At 48.9% G+C, this 16,329-nt stretch overlaps 2 protein-coding genes across 12 annotated transcripts in view; one reads left to right on the top strand and one right to left on the bottom strand.

The window, feature by feature from the left end:
* Positions 1–12,519, top strand: part of ADGRF3 (adhesion G protein-coupled receptor F3) — a 44,091-nt gene extending 31,572 nt beyond the window's left edge. Inside the window, exons 2-15 of one of the 5 annotated variants that reach the window (XM_053588180.1) lie at positions 323–776; positions 3,164–3,224; positions 3,559–3,720; positions 4,044–4,217; positions 4,713–4,931; positions 5,619–5,828; positions 6,323–6,466; positions 6,636–6,832; positions 7,168–7,347; positions 8,194–9,576; positions 10,053–10,094; positions 10,182–10,244; positions 10,750–10,805; positions 11,765–12,519. In XM_053588180.1, coding sequence (XP_053444155.1) covers positions 693–776; positions 3,164–3,224; positions 3,559–3,720; positions 4,044–4,217; positions 4,713–4,931; positions 5,619–5,828; positions 6,323–6,466; positions 6,636–6,832; positions 7,168–7,347; positions 8,194–9,576; positions 10,053–10,094; positions 10,182–10,244; positions 10,750–10,805; positions 11,765–11,786 — 2,997 coding nt within the window. In that variant the 5' untranslated portion in view covers positions 323–692 and the 3' untranslated portion in view covers positions 11,787–12,519. The other 4 variants (XM_053588182.1, XM_053588181.1, XM_053588183.1 and 1 more) reach the window with 4 other exon arrangements.
* A 774-nt stretch (positions 12,520–13,293) lies between these two features.
* The window catches only part of HADHB (hydroxyacyl-CoA dehydrogenase trifunctional multienzyme complex subunit beta), a 41,030-nt gene continuing 37,994 nt past the window's right edge, over positions 13,294–16,329 (bottom strand). For all 7 annotated transcript variants that reach the window (XM_053588193.1, XM_053588189.1, XM_053588192.1 and 4 more), the window contains one exon: positions 13,294–13,846. In XM_053588193.1, coding sequence (XP_053444168.1) covers positions 13,811–13,846 — 36 coding nt within the window. In that variant the 3' untranslated portion in view covers positions 13,294–13,810. The remainder of the gene's footprint in view (positions 13,847–16,329) is intronic.

The raw sequence follows: 16,329 nt of genomic DNA, 5'->3' as shown, positions 1-16,329 counted from the left end.
ATGACAATTATTTTGTGAAATTGCTAGAGAATTTCTTCTAGTTATCTTTCAGATACTTTTTACTTTTTTTTGAAACAAGGTCTCCCCCTATGGCCCAGGCTAGAGTACAGTGGTGCAATCATGGCTCATAGCAACCTCAAACTCCTGGGCTCAAGAGATCTTCTACCCGAGCCTCCCAAGTAGCTGGGACTACAGGCACATGGCACCATGCCCAGTTATAGATACTATTTTACATTTAAGACTTTGGTCTATCTGGAAATTATTTTAGGATAGCAATCAGCTCTAATTTTCTTTTTTTCCCCAACCTTGGCTCTTTGATCAGCGCTCCAGCTTCCTAGAGGGGTTCCAGGACAATTCAGATTTCCCGTATCCTTGTGAACATGACTGAACCTGGCTTCTCGACGTATTGCTGATTGGGATTTAGGACCCCCCTAATCCCTCTCCTGCTCACCAAGTGTTTGGTCCAGACCCTGGGGGAACCTGGATGGACCATTCTCACTGGAGCATGTGGGTTCTAGCTGTCCCCACAGTGACCCGTATACCCATTGGACTCAGAGTCACGGGCTGTAGCACTTCCTCTGTAAATTCAGCTCTGGCTCCCTCCCCTCCCACCCCATCTGTACACTGCCCTGACAGTTCTTCCAAGGAAATTTGCATCATGGCCTGCAAAGTAGGGACTGCTTCACTGAGCCATGGTCTCTTCGGCTGCTCACCTACTGCTCCTGGCCATGACTTTTCTCCTGCTGGGATCACCAGCTGCCCAAGAATCCCAACCTGTAAGTAAGACTGGGAGGACCCAGCGGAGGACGCAGAGGTGATGCTAGGGGACTCTGGTTGTGAGGGACAGCAAGGTGTGGCATAGGGGACAGGTGGAAGGCAAGGGCTGAGGGCAGAGGAAGTAATGTAAAAGGAAAGAAGCCAGTTTGTTATAGACTTCGAGGGTCCAGTCTGATTTTCTTGCGTGTGAGGATAGCTCTTTTTTCTTTGTTTGAGTCCCTGTGAGCTGCACTGACACCTGCTGTACTTTGGACAAAGGCTCTTTCAGTCAAGCTGGCCATTAAAAATGAAAAGAAAAGAAAACTTTTCAGATTTGGGAACCACTGGTGAAAAGCATCGGAGTCTAGATTAGTACCTTTAAATCTGTTTTCTCCCAGGCAGATCCCTATACCTATGTCTATATCTGAGTCTACACATCTGTATTTCTTTTTCCTTTTTTTTTTTTTTTTTTAGAGACAGAGTCTCACTTTATCACCCTCGGTAGATAAAGCTGCTCACAGCAATCTCCAATTCCTGGGTTTAGGCAATTCTCTTGCCTCAGCCTCCCAAGTAGCTGGGACTACAGGTGCCCACCACAACACCCGGCTATACATCAGTATTTCTTTTCTTTTTCTTTTTTTTTTGAGACAGAGCCTTAAGCTGTCACCCTGGGTAGAGTGCTATGGCATCACAGCTCACAGCAACCTCCAGCTCCTGGGCTCAAGAGATTCTCTTGCCTCTGCCTCCCAAGTAGCTGGGACTACAGACGCCCACCACAATGCCTGGCTATTTTTTGGTTGTAGCCATCATTGTTTGGCAGGCCTGGGGTGGATTCGAACCCACCAGCTCAGGTGTATGTGGCTGGCACCTTAGCCGCTTGAGCCACAGGTGCTGAGCCCACACATCTGTATTTCTAAATCCAAATCTACTTCTGTCTCTGAATCTAAATCTGTATCTATCTTTATGTATTGTATATCTACATACATATCAATATCTAAATCTATCTATAGTCTTTTATTATTTTTGTAGAGGCAGAATCTTGCTATGTTGTTCAGTTGGTCTGAAACTCATAGGTACAAGTGATCCTCCCAAGTAGCTGGGATTATAAGCACGCACCACCACACCAGCTTATCCATCTGTATCCATGTCCACATCTGTATCTGTATTGGTATCTGGTTTTACACCGATAGCCACATGCACATGCAATTTTTTTTTTTGAGACAGAATCTCAAGCTGTCACCCTGGGTAGAGTGCTGTGGTGTCACAGCTCACAGAAACCTCAAACTCTTGGGCTTAAGCCATTCTCTTGCTTCAGCCTCCCGAGTAGCTGGGACTCTAGGCACTCACCACAATGCCCAGCTACTTTTTTGTTGTAGTTGTCGTTGTTGTTTTAGCAGGCCCGGGCCAGGCTTGAACCTGCCAGCCTTAGTGTATGTAGCCAGCGCCCTGCCCCTGAGCTCGGGGTGCTGCCCATGCCCGTGCAATTTTGAGAGAGGAAGGAGATGGTGAGGAAAAAATATATAGGAACCAGGGCGGCACCTGCGGCTCAGTCAGTAAGGCGCCGGTCCCATATACCGAGGGTGGCGGGTTCAAACCCAGCCCCAGCCAAACTGCAAAATAGCCGGGCATTGTGGCGGGCGCCTGTAGTCCCAGCTACTTGGGAGGCTGAGGCAAGAGAATCGCTTAAGCCCAGGAGTTGGAGGTTGCTGTAAGCTGTGTGAGGCCACGGCACTCTACCGAGGGCCATAAAGTGAGACTCTGTCTCTACAAAAAAAAAAAAAAAAAAATATACAGGAACCAGAGACTGCAGGGGTCCTCAAACTATGGCCTGCGGGCCACATGCCGCGGTGTGATTGTATTTGTTCTGTTTTGTTTTTTTACTTCAAAATAAGATACGTGCAGTGTGCATAGGAATTTTTTCATAGTTTTTTTTTTAAACTATAGTCCAGCCCTCCAATGGTCTGAGGGACAGTGAACTGGCCCCCTGTTTAAAAAATTTAAGGACCCCTGGACTAGGAGAAGAAGCTGCCTTCTCTCATCCTGTGTCAAATCCGATGGAAGGAATAAAATCTCCAGCCAGTTCTGCCCAGCACCCTGCTGGAGCTCCAGACCCAACCATTTCAATTGACCTAGAGACCCAGGGACAATGTAAATTCAGGAAGGAATTAAACAAAGCATATTGACTCTCTAGGGTGTGCCTGGTTCCTGGTTTTAGGTCAAATTTGCAGGCCCTGGTAGGGCTCCTGCTTCTGCTTCCTAATGGGTAATGTAGATTCCCAGGAAAAAGAAGAGCTTCCAAGAGGGAAGCCATCCTTGTTGAAACCAGCCGGTCTGGCTGCAGAGGTGTCCTTGGGAGGGACTGTGGTCAACCTCTCCTGAGAGGTCTTCCCTTTGTTTTCTGTTTCAGGGACAGAGTCCGATGGGAGGGGACTCTGAAAAGCTCCTGGACCAAGAGAGTGGTGCAGGAGGTGAGTGGCTAGCCAGGGGAGGAGGCAAGAGAGGGAGATGGGAGCAGGAAGCATGTGGAAAGACAGGCCCAGAAGAAGGTGCAGGGAGGGAGGAGAGGCAGGGCGAGCTCAGGCAGGGGGCCAGGTCTGACTCAGGCTCTCCTGCTGTGAGGCCTGGAGGAGCTCCTTCACCTCTGCAGCTTCATCTGTAAAGTGGGCCCCCTGGGAGGATGATGGGAAATAGTACATCTGAACGTTCAGAGAGGCCTGTCTGTGGGCCTCACAGCTAGGGATGGCCAGCTCTGTGTGGGAGGTGAGAAGGAACTGCCCGTGCCCTGCTACCTCTCCTCTCCAGCTGTCCCCTCTGCTCCTGTGGAATCAGCCCTGGTTTCTGGCTATGTGCGTCTGAACCTCTCAGACAACACCTGGCTGCTGGCACTCTCCAGGACCCAGACTCTCCCTGCTGCCTTGGCCTCTGCTTCCCCAAAAATCCTCACTGGCCTCAGCCTCACAACAGGTACCACTTGCTGGAGTGGAGGGAACTGGCTTTCCAGCCCTCCCGCAGCTGGCTTGCCTGAGGCCCTGTGAGCCCTGCCCCATTTCCTGGGGGGGGTGGCCTGGTTCTTTCTCTCTGGCCCAGCTCCTTCCCACACCCCTGCACCCACCTGTCCTGCCTAACAAAGGCCCAGAGGTGGGGACTTCCACCCTCATGCCTGAGTCGGCCTGAGAAGGGGAGGTCCAGAGACTGGCCCCATCCAGATACCCAACCCTAAAGCCTCTCAGGTGCCCACCTGGCTTCTCAGACAGCTGCCGGCATTTTACCCCCTTTCTCTGTCACAGAGTGCAAGGTCAACCCTGAGGGGCATATTGATTGTGCCTGTCTCTCTGGGTACCAGTGGAATGCCACCGCCTGCTCCCATCACCGTCCCTGCCAAGCCCCGCACACCCACCAGGCTTGTGGCTGTCTTGTCTTGAACCACCCTGAACCTGGGTACTGCCAGCTGCTGCCACCTGGTGAGGAGGGGTGGGAGCTTGGAAACCAACGGCTGCAAGTGAAAGAAATGCTCTCTGCAGTTCTTTCCTCTCTCAATCTGTATTTTGTATTTCTGCCAGCTGGCCCAAGCCCAGCTGCTTCTCTGGGTGGGAGAAAAAGCCACCCTCCGTAGCAGATCACAGGCCCTGAGCATGGGAGCTGAGTAGTGAGACTAATGAATGGGTCCCAGAGTGTCGAGACATAGAAGAAAGTGCTAGAGTGACCCTGTTTTTACCCTGAGAAGCCAGGAAGTAGCTCTAGCTGGCCACCTTACAGTGGGGGAGGTGAAGTCTCTTTGGTTCCCACTAACAGATAGGGACTTCCAGGCTAGACTTCAGTAGGGCACACTCAGATGCCCATCCAGGGACAAAAAGAAAAAAAAAAAAAGTTAGGTGGGAGGGAACTTGGAGAAATGGGTCTCAGAGATGGGAAGAAGTGAGTTCTCCAGGGATCCCCTGTCTTCTGCCTTCCTGCAGTCCCGGGAAACTTGAGCCTGAACTCTCCGCTGCAAATGCCTGGTGACACTCTGAATCTGACTCTTCTCATCAGCCAGGAGGCCACCAACCTGAGCTGGTTCCTGAGGCCTCCAGGGAGCTCCAAACTGGTCCTTCTGCAGCCAGGGACACAGGTGTCCCTGACCTCCAGCCGGGACCAGGCTGCCCTCAGCATCTCCAACATGTCCCATCACTGGGCAGGTAGCCAGCCTGTCCTTTCCTCACCGATCTTTTCCACTTTTTTCTCTTTTCTTTTCTTCCCCTTTCTTCTGTGATTTCCTTCACTTCTTCCCTCCTCCTCCTTTCTTCTTTTCTTTTCTTTTTTTTTTTTTAGAGACAGAGTCTTATTTTGTCATCCTCAGTATAGTGCCATGGCATCACTCCTCCAGCTCTTGGGCTTGGGCAATTCTCTTGCCTCAGCCTCCCAAGTAGCTGGGACTACAGGCGCCCGCCACAACGCCTGGCTATTTTTTGTTGCAGTTTGGCCGGGGCCGGGTTTGAACCCGCCATCCTCTGTATATGGGGCCAGCGCCTTACTCACTGAGCCACAGGCACCGCCCACCTTTCTTCTTTTCTTTTTACCTCTTCCTTACCCTTTTCATCTTTCTATTTATTCATTCTGAGGAAACAAAGGCTAAGGGGGCATTGGTATGAACATTATAATGTGGAAAATTCTCCAGTACTTCCTCCTGGAACTCCTTCTCGAGGGCAGGGAATATCTTCTACATGGGCCCTCATGGGACCTTTCTTGCTGAGGTTAAGCATTTGGGTGGCAGCAGAGGAGAGGAGCTCGAAGGCAGATCTGGGCTGAGGCTGGGGAGACAGCAGAGATTCTACGGTATGGGTGGGCCTAGACGAGCCCGGGGTGCAGCAGATGGATGTCTGCAGGTGAGTACATGAGCTGCTTCGAGGCCCAGGGATTCAAGTGGAACCTGTACCAGGTGGTGAGAGTGCCCTTGAAGGTGACAGATGTGACTCGACTCCCAGACCAGCTCTCCATCTCCTGCGCCACCTCCCCAGGCTTCCAGCTGAGCTGCTGTATCCCCAGCACAGACTCAGCGTACACGGCTGCCTGGAGCCCCAGAGAGGACAGCAAAGGTACGAGAAGGGGATGACTATCAGGTTAGGGGTGTAAGGGGACAGCTTGTCTCCTCCAGGCGGCTGGGTCTTCAGCTCATGAGAAGCAGAGGCTGCAGTTCAACCAGGGAGTTGGGGGTCCGAGTCCAACAACTCCATCAAAGCAATCCCACCTCTACTTATATACCATGACCACATGTATATAGGTAAGTTTTTACAGAATGCTTTCATGCACACAATCTCATTTAACTCTCTGGGAGGTTAGTTTGAGGATAGCCATCACTTTACAAATGAGTACACTGGGTCCTGGAGCTACTTTGGAACCCCCAGCACCCCTGTCAGCAGTATACAAGCTCTGGGCTCTGTCATTTGATGTCCACACACCACTCTGCTCTTCCCTACTGCTTCACATGCTTCTGAAATTGCTAGAAAGACCAAAACAGTATATCCAGGCCTGCAGGGCTCCAGCCTGGAACAAGCCTGGTGACGGCTCCCTTCTCTCTTCTCACTCTCAGCCTCCTCATTCAACACGTCAGGGTCTCAGTGCTTCATGCTGACCATTCAGCGCTGCCCAGCAGCTGACACCACATACACTTGTGACCTGCAGAGCCAGGGCCTTGCTCCCTTGAGGATCCCTGTCTCTGTCACCATCATCCGAGGTATGTGGGGTTTGGGGTCCCCTGGGCTGACCTCAGCTGTTTACAGTGGAGCACGAGCTGTCCTGCCTGGGTCTGGGGGGCCAGGTTCTGGGGCCTACACAGTTCACTGTCAAAGGAAAGGCTGGGGCTGGATTGTGATTGCTGAGTCCTTCCTGACATTGTTCTTCAGATGGAGATGTCACCTGCCCTGAGGACTCCTCAGGTATCACTTGGAATGTCACCAAGGCTGGCCATATGGCACAGGCCCCATGTCCCATGAACAAGAGGGGAGTGGTGAAGAGGCCCTGTGGGCTTGATGGGGAATGGGGGCCCATCCACAGCAGCTGCACGGATGAGAGGCTTCTGGCCTTATTTGCTAGAGCCAAGGTAGGCTTCTGCCCCGTGCCCACAGGTCCCCTCCATGACCCCCGGTCCTCACTCAGGACCCAGCGCACAGCTTATTCAGCTTCTCTGAACTGGAGCCCTAGTAGAGCTGGGAAGTGGGTGAGGGGGCCTTCGAGGGGCTGAACCCTCCATGGGGTGGATGCTGCTCTCAACCATTATTCCCTTCCATTGGTGTCACTGCCTTCCATGTGGCTTACTCGCTCCCCTCTCTGCTTCTGCTCCCCTGGGACAAGGAGTGGGTATGGGCGTGGGAAGGGCTGGACAGAGAGGGAGAGGCCCCTCCCTCGTGAGGACTCCTGCCGTCTTGTATGTCTCAGCTGCTGCGGGCAGGCCAGGGCAGGCCCGAAGCGGAAGTGCCACCAATCCTGAGGGAGCTGTCAGGGCTGGCGACAGGGGCAAGCTCAGACTCGGACCTACTGGCACTGGTAGGCATCATGAGCTGCCTAGCCGAGGTGACCACAAAGGCCAGAGTACAGCTTGACTGCAGTGCCATAGAGGTGAGACCCCTGAGCCACAGCAGGGCCAGCTGGGCAGCGGGGCATGGAGGTTTTTCCTCTATGGGCACTTCTGTCCCTCTGACATCACCGCAGGCTGTCAGACAGCAGACCTTTCTAGAGTCCAAGTGTGTGCTCTCCTGGTCCGTTTCTCCTCTTGCCCACCAGTCTCCCAGGTGATGGAGTCTGGGAAAGGCCTGATGCTGGAAGTACATGGGCAGGCAAGAGGCAAGAAAGGGTGTGGAGATGTGAGCACACACAGACGTGTAACTATGACAGACATAAGATGCTCACATGGAGACATTCAAACACACTTGGCTTTGCTGGGCTCACCTAGATCAGCTCAGGATGGGCCTCAGGTGGTCACCTGTGAGCTGCAGCAGAAAGAATACGAGGAGCAATGCCATTCCTCACCTTTCATGTCTGGGAATATACAGCACACGTGGGGCACAGACACGCCTGTGGCCCTCACCTTCAGGACCTGGTGCCCTCTACCAAAGGCCCCCATGCCTAGCTTTGTGGACCTGGAGGGGTCAAAGAAGTACCCGCTTAAGACCTGGGTGGCCCCAAGGGATAAAGGGGAAGAAAGGCTGTAAGGCAGAGGGGCAGCTTGTGGCTCAGGGGACGCACACTTGGAGATGCCCCCAGATGGTTGGCAGACCAGCTTCCCATCCTTTCCTTCCAGAAAGTCTCCCTTCATAGACCCGTCCTTCTCTCCCCACTTCTCTCCAACCTGGAGGCTTACTCTGACCTGGGAAGGGCAGGTTTGGGGTCTAAAGTTTGTGGTGCTCTTGGCTGAGTGCTTCAGGCTCCATCAGATAAGGCTGATTTCTCTGTTGGGTGCTGCAGAATCTCCTGACAACCACAGACAAGATTCTAGACCTGAACACCAGTTCTCTGTGGACCCCGGCCCAGGCCAAGAAGCCCTGGGTGGGCTCAACTCTCCTGCTGGCTGTGGAGACCCTGGCACGCAGCTTGTGCCCACAAGATCACCCCTTCACCTTCAGCTTGCCCAATGTGCAGCTGCAGACCCAGCTCCTCGGACCCACATTTCCTGCAGACTACAAGGTCTCCTTCTCCACCCGGCCCCCACTGCAGGCCCAGATTCCCAGGCACTCACTGGCTGCACTGCACCAGAATGGAACTCAAGTCAGTATAACTAGCCTGGTGCTACAAAAACTGGTCCACCTTCTGCCCTCAAACTATGGGCAAGGGCTGGGGGGCTCCCTCTACGCCACTCCTGGCCTGGTTCTTGTCATCTCCATCGTGGCAGATGGCAAGACCTCCACACGGGGAGAGGTTATCATGGACTTTGGGCACACAAAAGGTACTCCTCACTGTGTCTTCTGGGATCACAATCTCTTCCAGGGCAAAGGGGGTTGGTCCAAAGAAGGGTGCCAGGCCCAGGCAGCCAGTGCCAGCCCGAACACTCAGTGCAGCTGCCAGCACCTCACTGCCTTCTCCATCCTCATGTCCCGACATGCTATTCCAGAAAATCCTGCCCTGACACTGCTGAGTCAGCTGGGCTTGGGGACTTCCATACTGGCGCTGCTCATGTGCCTGGGCGTGTACCGGCTGGTGTGGAGAGTCGTGGTGCGGAACAAAGTCGCCTACTTCCGCCATGCTGCCCTGCTCAATGTGGTGCTCTGCTTGCTGGCCGCGGACACCTGCTTCCTGGGAGCCCCGCTGCTCCCTCCGGGGTCCCGCAGCCCACTCTGCCTCGCTGCTACCTTCCTCTGTCATTTCCTCTACCTGGCCACTTTTTTCTGGATGCTGGCACAGGCCCTGGTGCTGGCCCACCAGCTGCTCTTCGTCTTCCAGCAGCTGTCCAAGCACCGAGTCCTCCCCCTGATGGTGCTCCTTGGCTACCTGTGCCCCCTGGGGTTTGCAGGTGTCACCTTGGGCCTCTACCTACCTAGGGGGCAATATTTGAGGGAGGGGGAATGCTGGTTGGATGGGAAGGGAGGGGCTCTCTACACTTTTGTGGGGCCAGTGCTGGCCATTGTAGGTGTGAATGGGCTGGTAATAGCCATGGCTGTGCTGAAGTTGCTGAGACCTTCCCTATCAGAGGGGCCTCCCACAGAGAAGCGTCAAGCTCTTCTGGGGGTGATCAAAGCCCTGCTTGTTCTCACACCCATTTTTGGCCTCACCTGGGGGCTGGGCCTGGCCACTCTGTTAGAAGAAGTCTCCATAGTCCCTCATTATATCTTCACCGTTCTCAACACTTTCCAGGTAGGTGGCAGGGTTGTGGCTGTGCTTTTTGTCATTTTGATGGTCTAAGTCATTGCCAATCCCTTCTCAAGGTGGTGTTACAGTGAAGCAGAAGGAAATATGTTCAGAAATTTTAGGAGGCTTAGATATGGGTCCCGGTTTCTCCACTGACTAGCTAGATAGCTTTGGAAAAATTACATAATCTCTCTGAGCTTTGGTTTTCTTATCTGTAAAGTAATAGCTTATTTTGCCAGAGAATTCAGGAAATTGTCAGTACCCAATCCTTTGATATCCCTTTTGTTACCATAACAATAAGAACAGCATCCAGGATGGATTCTAAACACCTAAAGGTGCTAATGTACAGAAAAACAGAGACGCGCAGCCTCAGGTTATGAATCAGACAGGAGGACAGAGGTTGAAGGAAGAGCAGAGGGAGCGAGTCGACTTGGGTTGACCCCTTCCGCTGTGACCAGCTTGCCCCGTGTTTCTCTTCTCAGGGTGTCTTCATCTTATTGTTTGGTTGCCTTATGGACAAGAAGGTGAGTCTGCCTATCTAGCCCCACATCTGCCTCACAGTGCAAAGGCCAGAACTTTCGCTGGTGTAACTGGGGTGTTTACTTCTGCAGGTGCAAGAAGCTTTGCGCAAACGCTTCTGCCACACCCAGCCCCCCAACTCTACTGTCTCCTTGGTATGTTGCCAGCTTCAAATCCTGAGAGCAGGTCAGAAGGTGTTCCACAGCCTTCCCCAAAGGACATGGGCATAGCTAGAAGCAGAGAAGATTGGGGTTGTTTTTTATAGAGCAGCTTTCACGTTCAAGCTTTCAGACCTTGGACAGAACAGCCCAGTCAGAATGGTCAGAATCAGATTTCTGGTTTCCCAGTTAAGATATGGAGCTCCCTGGCACCTCTCTTGTCCCTGTGTCCATATCACAACCAGTTACAGATTCCTTTGTTCTCCACTCCTACTGTTTCATTTGATCAGCCTTTTAAAAAAGAAATCTATGTCCAGCTAGCACTTGAAGGGAAAAGATAGGCTCAGTGTGTATGGGAGTTACTGTAGCTGAGAGCAGAGGTCCAGGATTACTGCAGCCCAGTTAGGAGTGTACAGGAGAAACTCAAATGGATACAACCTCTTCAGAGGACAGCTGACTAATAATAATCTCCCTGCATTTGGGCCTTTCCACCTCTTCCTAGGCCACAAATGAAAGCTACATCTTGGACTACAGGAAAGGAGGAAGCAAAACTGCCAGGTGAGAGCTTAGCTTTCTTAGGAGTGGTGTGAGCAGTGTGGAGCGAGGAGGGTGTAGCAAAGAGCCGCTTGGCAGAGTTTTTAAGGCTCCTTTTCACATCCCAGCCCAGCCCAGAGGGTGGAAAGCAGGCTTTTCCAGGCACCATTTCTAGATGGACTAGGGGAGGTGGAGGCCCAGAAAGCAGAACGCTTTCCAAGAAAGCCCAGAGGGAGCTTCACCACCAGTGCTTGACTCAGTTTACCCTGAAAATTCCTTTTCATATTATCACACTTTTAATGATCTTGAAAAACCATTCCCTGGAAGGAATTGCCATTGAGGTTCAGAGGAGAGAGGGGTCTGCAGAGGTTGGGCAAGGTCTCTCTTCCCCAGCCCCAAGCTTCAGCTCCTTCACAGGGAAGAACAATGCTTCAGAGGGAACCACACCAGACCCATATTCCTGCAAGGGAACTGAGGCTGCATGCTTGAATCTACCAGATAGGCCCCAGCCCAATACTCTGAATTCTTCCCCAGAGTTCAGCTCTGGGAAAGGCAGGCTTGTATTTCCATTAGTCACACTCATTTCTCTTGCAATTCACCTGCCCCAACCCTTAAGTATCCAAGGAAGAATAGCATGAAAAACTAGCTAAAGCCACCTAATGAATAAATCTGCCCTTGTTATAAAAACAATCAACAGATATCCCAGTTCAGAATAATTACCAATAAACTGTCTCAACCAGTTTTTAACTAATCAACAATGAATGTTATGGGTATATTTGATTAAAATGGTTTTAACTATTCAGTGATCTCTTTTCTCTTAATAGTCATGAAGAAAGGATGACTTATATCCCAGTTCAGAATAATTACCAATAAACTGTCTCAACCAGTTTTTAACTAATCGACAATGAATGTTATGGGTATATTTGATTAAAATGGTTTTAACTATTCAGTGATCTCTTTTCTGATTATTTCTTTCTTAATAGTCATGAAGAAAGGATGACTTAATGGACAGGAACTTCTGATCTTCCAAACATTGCTGCAGATGAAGAGTAGAATTTGATTAGTTTCAAGTTTAGGAAAAGGTGAAGTCAATTGGTCCGTCTTTGGGCTCACTTTACTTAGCATAATGTCCTGGAGGTCTATCCGTGCTGTAGCATGTCACAGGATTGCCTTCCCTTTTAAGACTGCTTAGTTCTCCATCCTGTGTATACAGTGTGTTTATCAATTTATCTGTATTTATCTATTTATCTATGCATGGATATTTGAATTGCTTTCACCTTTTCACTGTTGTGACTAATGCTGCTGTGAAAATGTGTATACAAGTATTTCTTCAAGACCCTGCTTTCAGTTCTTTCAGGTATATACATACCCAGAAGTAGAACTGCTGGTTTATATGATAATTCTGCATTTAATTTCTTGAGGAACTGCCATGCTGTTTTCTATCGCAACTGCACCATTTTACACAAACAGTACAACAGGATTTGAATTTCTCCACCAACCCTTGTTATTTTCTGTTCTTTTGATAGTAACTTTACTACTGGATGTGAGGTAGTATTTCTTTATGGTTTTGATTGCATTTCCCTAGTGGTTAGAGATGTTGAACATCTTTATATATGCTTATTGGCCATCTTCTATGGAGATGAAGATTTTCAAATTCTTTGCCCATTTTATAATGGAGGTTGTTTTTCTGGGTGTGAATTGTAGTTATTTATATATTCTGGATATTAAACACTTATTGGATATATGATTTGCAAATATTTTCTCCCATTCCATAGGTTACCCTTTTGCTCTATTGATTGTGTCCTTTGATGCAGAGAAGTTTTAAATTTTTTTTTTTTTTTTAATTTGGCCGGGGCTGGGTTTGAACCCGCCACCTCCGGCACATGGGACCGGCACCCTACCCGCTGAGCCACAGGCACTGCCCCGAGAAGTTTTAAATTTTGATGAAATCCAATTTGATCTATTTTTTTGTTGTTGCCTAATTTTTGGTGTTTTACCCAACAATTTATTGCCAAATCTAATGTCACGTATTTCCCCCTATTTATTCTTCTAAGAGTTTTATAGTTTCAGCTTTGATGTTTAGGTCTTTGATCCACTTTCAATATATATATATTTTTTTCTGAGACGAGTCTCACTTTGTAGCCCTTGGTAGAGTGCTATGGCGTCACAGCTCACAGCAACCTCAAACTCTTGGGTTCAAGCCATTGTCTCATCTCAGCCTCTCAAGTAGCTGGGACTTTAGGCACCAGCCACAATGCCTGGCTATTTTTAGAGATGGGGTCTCACTCTGTTCTTGCTCAGACTGGTCCTGAACTGGTGAGTTCAGGTGATCGGCCCACCTTGGCCTCCCAGAGCGCTAAGATTATAGGCGTGAGCCACTGTGCCTAGCCCACTTTGAGTTAATTTTTATATAAAGCATAAGGTAAGGGTCCAACTTCAATCTTTTATATGTGGATATACAGTTTTCCCAATATTATTTGTTGAAAAGACAGAAAAAAAAGTCAAACCGTTCTCCAATACGTCTCCACTTTATTAAGGTTGACCACCATGATATTTATGTATCTAAACATGTAGTACAGATTTCAGTGACATTTAGATTCTGAATAATTTTTCCATAATTGTTAATTTAGGCACGCTGGTTTGTATCTTATAGAAAACACTGATCTTTACAACACAGATAGGAACAGGTGTAATATGCAAAAATTACAAAGATGATTCCAAATCTCAGCTAATCTCTTTCCTAACTTTCCACTCATTTAGTCTTTACTGATAATGGAGAACAAAACCAACTATTTACACATATCTGTATGAGATTCTGGTGACTTAGAAATCCCTGAAAGAGCAGAAAGCTGTGATTATTGAAGCTTAGAATACTGGCAAGGCTTAATTTGCAAAGTATTCAACAGAAGGCCACAGAACTGTTTTCCTAAGAGGAGCTAGGAACTACAGATGTCATTTAGTAATGCATTGAAATGGCATTGCCTAGTATGAGTTTGCACAGAAACTTCAGGTCACCTCTTCTGGATCCATTATTTTGGATAAGCCTCCACTATCATAGCATGGCCCTGTAAAGAAAAAGAAGTTTAATTAGCAATGAATTGTGATGAATCTCTCTAGAGGTAGCAGAAAACAATGGGGAAAGTACAAGCTTTGGAGTTAGATCCTGGCTCTGCCATTTAATCACTGTGATCTTGGACAAGTTTGCAGCCAATATGAACCTCAATGTTCTCCACAGAATTGGGCTTACAGTGTCTACCCCAGAATTTTTGTGAACATCAAATTGAATAGCATATACTGGCCAGGCACAGTGGCTCATGCCTATAATCCCAGAACTTTGGGAGGCCAAACAAGGAGGACTGCTTGAGGCCAGGAGTTCGAGACCTGCATGGGCAATATAGCAAGACTCCATAGCTACAAAAAATATAAAAATCAGCTGGATGTGGTGGTATGCACCTGTAGTTCTAGTTACTCAGGAGGCTGAGGTAGGAGCATCATTTGAGCCCAGGAGTTCAAGGTTACAGTGAGTTATAACTGGGCCACCACTCCAGCCTGGGTGAGAATGAGACCCGGTCTCTAAATAGCATACAATATACACGCACTTATATACTTGTATATGTGTGTACTTGTATGTGTGTTACACACATATACACACACACATGCGCATATATACAGAGGCTGCCAAACAATGTATACACATTTTAAGAAAGGAGAAAACTATTAAAAAAAAAATTTTTTTTGAGACAGAGTCTCACTATAGAGTGCTATAGTCACTGTAGAGTGCTATAGTGTCAAAGCTCACAGCAACCTCAAACTCTTGGGCCTAAGTGATTCTCTTGCCTCAGCCTCCCAAGTAGCTGAGACTACAGGTGCATGCCACAACATCCAGCTATTTTTTTGTTGTAGTTGTCATTGTTGATTTTAGCTGGCCAGGGCTGGATTTGAACCCGCCAACCTCGGTGTATGTGGTCAATGCCCTACCCACTGAGCTACAGGTGCCACCTCTATTAAACTTGTTAATACTCAATATAAAGCTGATAACAAAAAATAAATACAAGTCACATTGAGCACCTCTTATAACTGCAGATGTCAAATGTGACTTAAGTATTACAAACTTTATAATAGTTTTTTTTCATTTCTTTTTTTTTTTTAAGAGATGGGGTCCTGTTATGTTGCCCGGTTGGAAAGCAGTGGCTACTCACAGGTGTGATTCCACTACTGATCAGCATGGGAATTTTGACCTGTTCTGTCTCCAACCTGGGTTGGTTTACCCCCTCCTTGGGCAACCTGGTGCCCGCCCCGTTCCCCCTCTCCCCACCGGCTCCTGAGAGGTTATTAATATTGATGCCTAACTTAGTATGGACACCCAACAGGCACAGTGCCCTATAGCCCAGAACTCCGGGACTCAAGTGATCCTCCAGCCTCAGCCTCCCAAGTAGCTGGTACTAGAGTCATGTGCTACCGCACCTGGCAGTTTTTTTTTTTTTTGAGACAAGTCTCACTATGTCGCCCTCAGTAGAGTGCCGTGGCATCACAGCTCACAGCAACTTCAAATTCTTAGGGTTAAGCGATTCTCTTGCCTCAGCCTCCCAAGTAGCTGGGACTACAGGCACCTGCCACAACACCCAGTTATTTTCCTGTTGTAGTTGTCTTTGTTTGGCAGGCCCAGGCCAGGTTCAAACCCACCAGCCCCAGTGTATGTGGCCAGTGCCCTAGCTGTTGACCTACAGGCATCAAGCCACCTGGCAGTTTTTTCATTTCTTAAAATGGGTGTACAAATTTTGGCATCCTCTGTATATTTTATACATATATACATATATATATACACATATACACGCATATGTATATATATTATTACACTGGTACAGAGTCTAATGCCTAGTAGATGCTTTATAAATGGTTGCTATTAAACTGAGAAACAGCAGGTATTTTTTTAGCTATATAAAAATAAACATGATACCGCAGCGCCCATAGCTCAGGGGGTAGGGCGCCAGCCACATACACCTGGGCTGGCGGGTTCGAACTTGGCCCGGGCCAGCTAAAACAACAATGACAACTGCAACTAAAAAATACCCAGGTGTTGTGGTGGGCACCTATAGTTCTAGCTACTTGGGAGGCTGAGGCAAGAGAATCACTCAAACCCAAGCGTTCGAGATTGCTGTGAGCTCTGACACCACAGCACTCTACCCAGGGCAACAGCTTGAGATTCTGTCTCAAAACAAATAAAATAAACAAACAAAAAAATGATACAGTGAATGCCAATAAAGTAAACTTCTGGACGAGAAATCTCAGACTTTGGAAGGTTAAGCGACTCACCCAAATCACAAAGCTATTAAGTAGGCTAGGCATGGTAGGCTCGCACCTGTAATCCCAGCATTCTGGGATGCCAAGGCAGGTGGACTGCCTGAGCACACAGGTTTGAAACCAGCCTGAGCCAGAGCAAGACCCCGCCTCTAAAAATAGCCAGGTATTGTGGCAAGCGCCTATAGTCTCAGCTACTCGGGAGGCTGAGGCAACAGAATCGCTTAAGCCCAAGAACTTGAGGTTGCTG

The sequence above is a fragment of the Nycticebus coucang genome, chromosome 4 (assembly GCF_027406575.1).
Source record: "Nycticebus coucang isolate mNycCou1 chromosome 4, mNycCou1.pri, whole genome shotgun sequence".
In the NCBI taxonomy this organism is placed as follows: Eukaryota; Metazoa; Chordata; class Mammalia; order Primates; family Lorisidae; genus Nycticebus; species Nycticebus coucang.
Note: the sequence above shows the minus strand (reverse complement) of the source record. Positions and strands in the feature narration are given on the sequence as shown.